At 61.9% G+C, this 2,403-nt stretch overlaps 1 protein-coding gene across 1 annotated transcript in view; it reads right to left on the reverse strand.

Moving 5' to 3' along the window:
* The window catches only part of LOC104163213 (protein FAM65A-like), a gene marked incomplete at its 3' end in the record, with an annotated part of 5,484 nt that extends 3,519 nt beyond the window's left edge, over nucleotides 1-1,965 (reverse strand). The window contains exon 1 of the mRNA XM_009702133.1: nucleotides 1,845-1,965. Within this exon, the coding sequence (XP_009700435.1) occupies nucleotides 1,845-1,945 (101 nt within the window). The remainder of the gene's footprint in view (nucleotides 1-1,844) is intronic.
* Nucleotides 1,966-2,403: the final 438 nt, after the last annotated feature.

Below are 2,403 nucleotides of genomic sequence, written 5' to 3' on the forward strand. Positions count from 1 at the left end.
AGTGCCCATGGGGACATCGCCAGCCCTGGCCACCCTCTGAAAGGGCCATGCTCCGCTTCATCCCCAGCACCTCAGGTTGCCAGGGGCATGGAGATGCTCCTTGTGGTCTGGGCGCCTGTGGCAGGGTGACACATACCACCATGGGCTTGCTGGCCTGCCACCGTGAGTTCCCAGGGGCAGGCAAGGATCCCAGTGGGTGGCAGCATGGGAGCATCCCGGGGACAGGCAGCCCTGTCACCCCATCACACAGCGCAGCGACATGGGGCAGGGACACCCTCACTGATGCTATGCTTCTCCAGATGTCACCAAACCCACCATAAGGAGCTGCTGGCTGCCTGTTGCCTCCATCTGTCCCACAGCCACCTCAGGGACCTCCCCTGGCCGACCCGAAGGGTCCAACCCAGCGCCTGAGACCCAAACACCACCCTTCCTGCCTTGTGCCACACAGTCGCTCCCCAGTCCAGCAAGCAACGCCCCGCTCAAACCAGCTCTTCTCTTCCTCCTTCCAACGCATTGTGGTGCCATTGGCACCCAGGAGACACGGTGGGCTCCACGGTTCCCAGCCCCGGGCCGGACCTCCCATCCTGTGCCGCTCTTTGCGGGAGTGGCCAAAAGACTTCCCCAAATCATTGGTGCGGGGAAATGAATGTCTTGGTCTCCTCCCAAGCTGGAGTGATGAGTAAGTGCTTGATTCCCACCATCCCTCCTCATTCCTGTCCTCCAGGGCCCCTGGAGGCTTCTCCCAGAAGCATCTCCCAACCAGCCTTGGCTGCGGGCATCCAAAAGTCCTCCCTCTTCCCTCTCCCCAAGCGAGCCCCTCTGGCACCCTCAGATCCAGTGACATGCCGGTGTCCTGATAAGTGTCACTTGGCCCAGAGGCTGGACAGGACCTGGGGACAAGAGCCGAGCAGGGCTGGAGGTCTGCTCCCAGGCATGGGGAGGCTCTACCTGTGCTTCTGCCCACCCAGCGAAGGTGCCCATAGCCCAGCAAGGCGGCTTGGCATTGCTTTCCCCAGCCATTTGGCTGAGAGATGTCTCTGCCCCAGCACTGGTGGGTGCACTGGGAGGTAAGGAGCCTGGCTGGGTGCTAGGAAAAGGGATTAAAAACATTAAAATGCCATAGTCCTGCAGCCCAAACCCGTGGCATGCCCATGTCCCAAGAACCACCTGCGAGAGGGTAGCCAGGAGCTAGGGACGGTGCGGAGGAGGGATGGCAGGGATGAGCAGCGCAGGGGGTGGTTCTCACCGATGTGAGGTTCAGCAGAGAGGAGGAGGAAGGGTATGATGGGACCATAACACCGCCAGCGGCCGGAGAGGATGAGTAGGGAATGGCTGCTCCTCCCAACGTAGCTGATGGGCAGCCAATAAAACCTTTCAGCAACAGGTTTGAAATCACCGGGAGAAAACCTTGATTCACATCGGCACCCAAACCCCGAAACCAGCTGCTGCAGGATGTCAAGGCGGTCGAGACACAAAGCCTCAAAGCCACACCAGCTTCTTCACCGGACCCATTAAACATGATGAGATGGTCACAGGGAAGCCCTTGAGCGCTGGCTGAAGCACGAGGGTGAGCTACACCTCCATGCTATGGTGGCAGCAGCCATGGGGCTGCAGGGTCCTCACCCAGCCTCAGACAGGGCACAGTGGAGGTTTGGGATGATGGGCTGTGTCTCTCATCTGGCCTCGATGCTCCCTGCAGCCCCCCTGTGCAACATCCCCTGGGTACCACAAAGGTCCCTGCAGGAGATGCCAGGCAGCGGGTGGGGATGCGCAGCCGGTCCCCCTACCATGCCCAAGCCTGTCCCCGTCTGTCGCAGCAGGCAGCACGAGCACCCATCTCCTACCTGAAGGGCCGGTCGGCTGTCGAGTTCACTCCGGCGAAGGACTGGCTCCTATTGATCTTGGTGATGAGGACTCGGCGCTGCGGGCGCACAGACAGTGACATCGTTGAGTGTGACCTGGAGGGCCTCCCTGGGGGGCACAAGAGCGCGGGGTCACCAGCAGCAGGGTGGGGAAACACACACATCAGGGCTGCCACTGAGACCAGGATGGGAATGGCACCCACGGCACCCGTGGGCTGGGGCAGACGTAGGACCCACAGGCCGGGAGCAATGCTGTCAGTGCCCTGCTCTGGGTGAAGCAAGGCTCCGGACACTGTGAGCACTCGGCAGGGACAGACGGACAGATATGTCCCAGCTTGGTCCCCTGGGAGCCACAGGCAGGGGGTGATGCCCAATGCCTACCATGGCCCTTCCCGGACATGGCCATGGCAAACCCTCTGTTGTGCCCCAGCCCGGCCACCTCCTCCTGAACCCGACCTTATCCCGTGTCCCGCTGTCCCCTGTGCCACCCTGCTGCAGGGGCAGGAAGGGTGTGGGGCCGGACCTGGCCACCCAGCCCTTT

This window comes from Cariama cristata, unplaced genomic scaffold (assembly GCF_000690535.1).
Source record: "Cariama cristata isolate BGI_N322 unplaced genomic scaffold, ASM69053v1 scaffold21986, whole genome shotgun sequence".
Taxonomy (NCBI): Eukaryota; Metazoa; Chordata; class Aves; order Cariamiformes; family Cariamidae; genus Cariama; species Cariama cristata.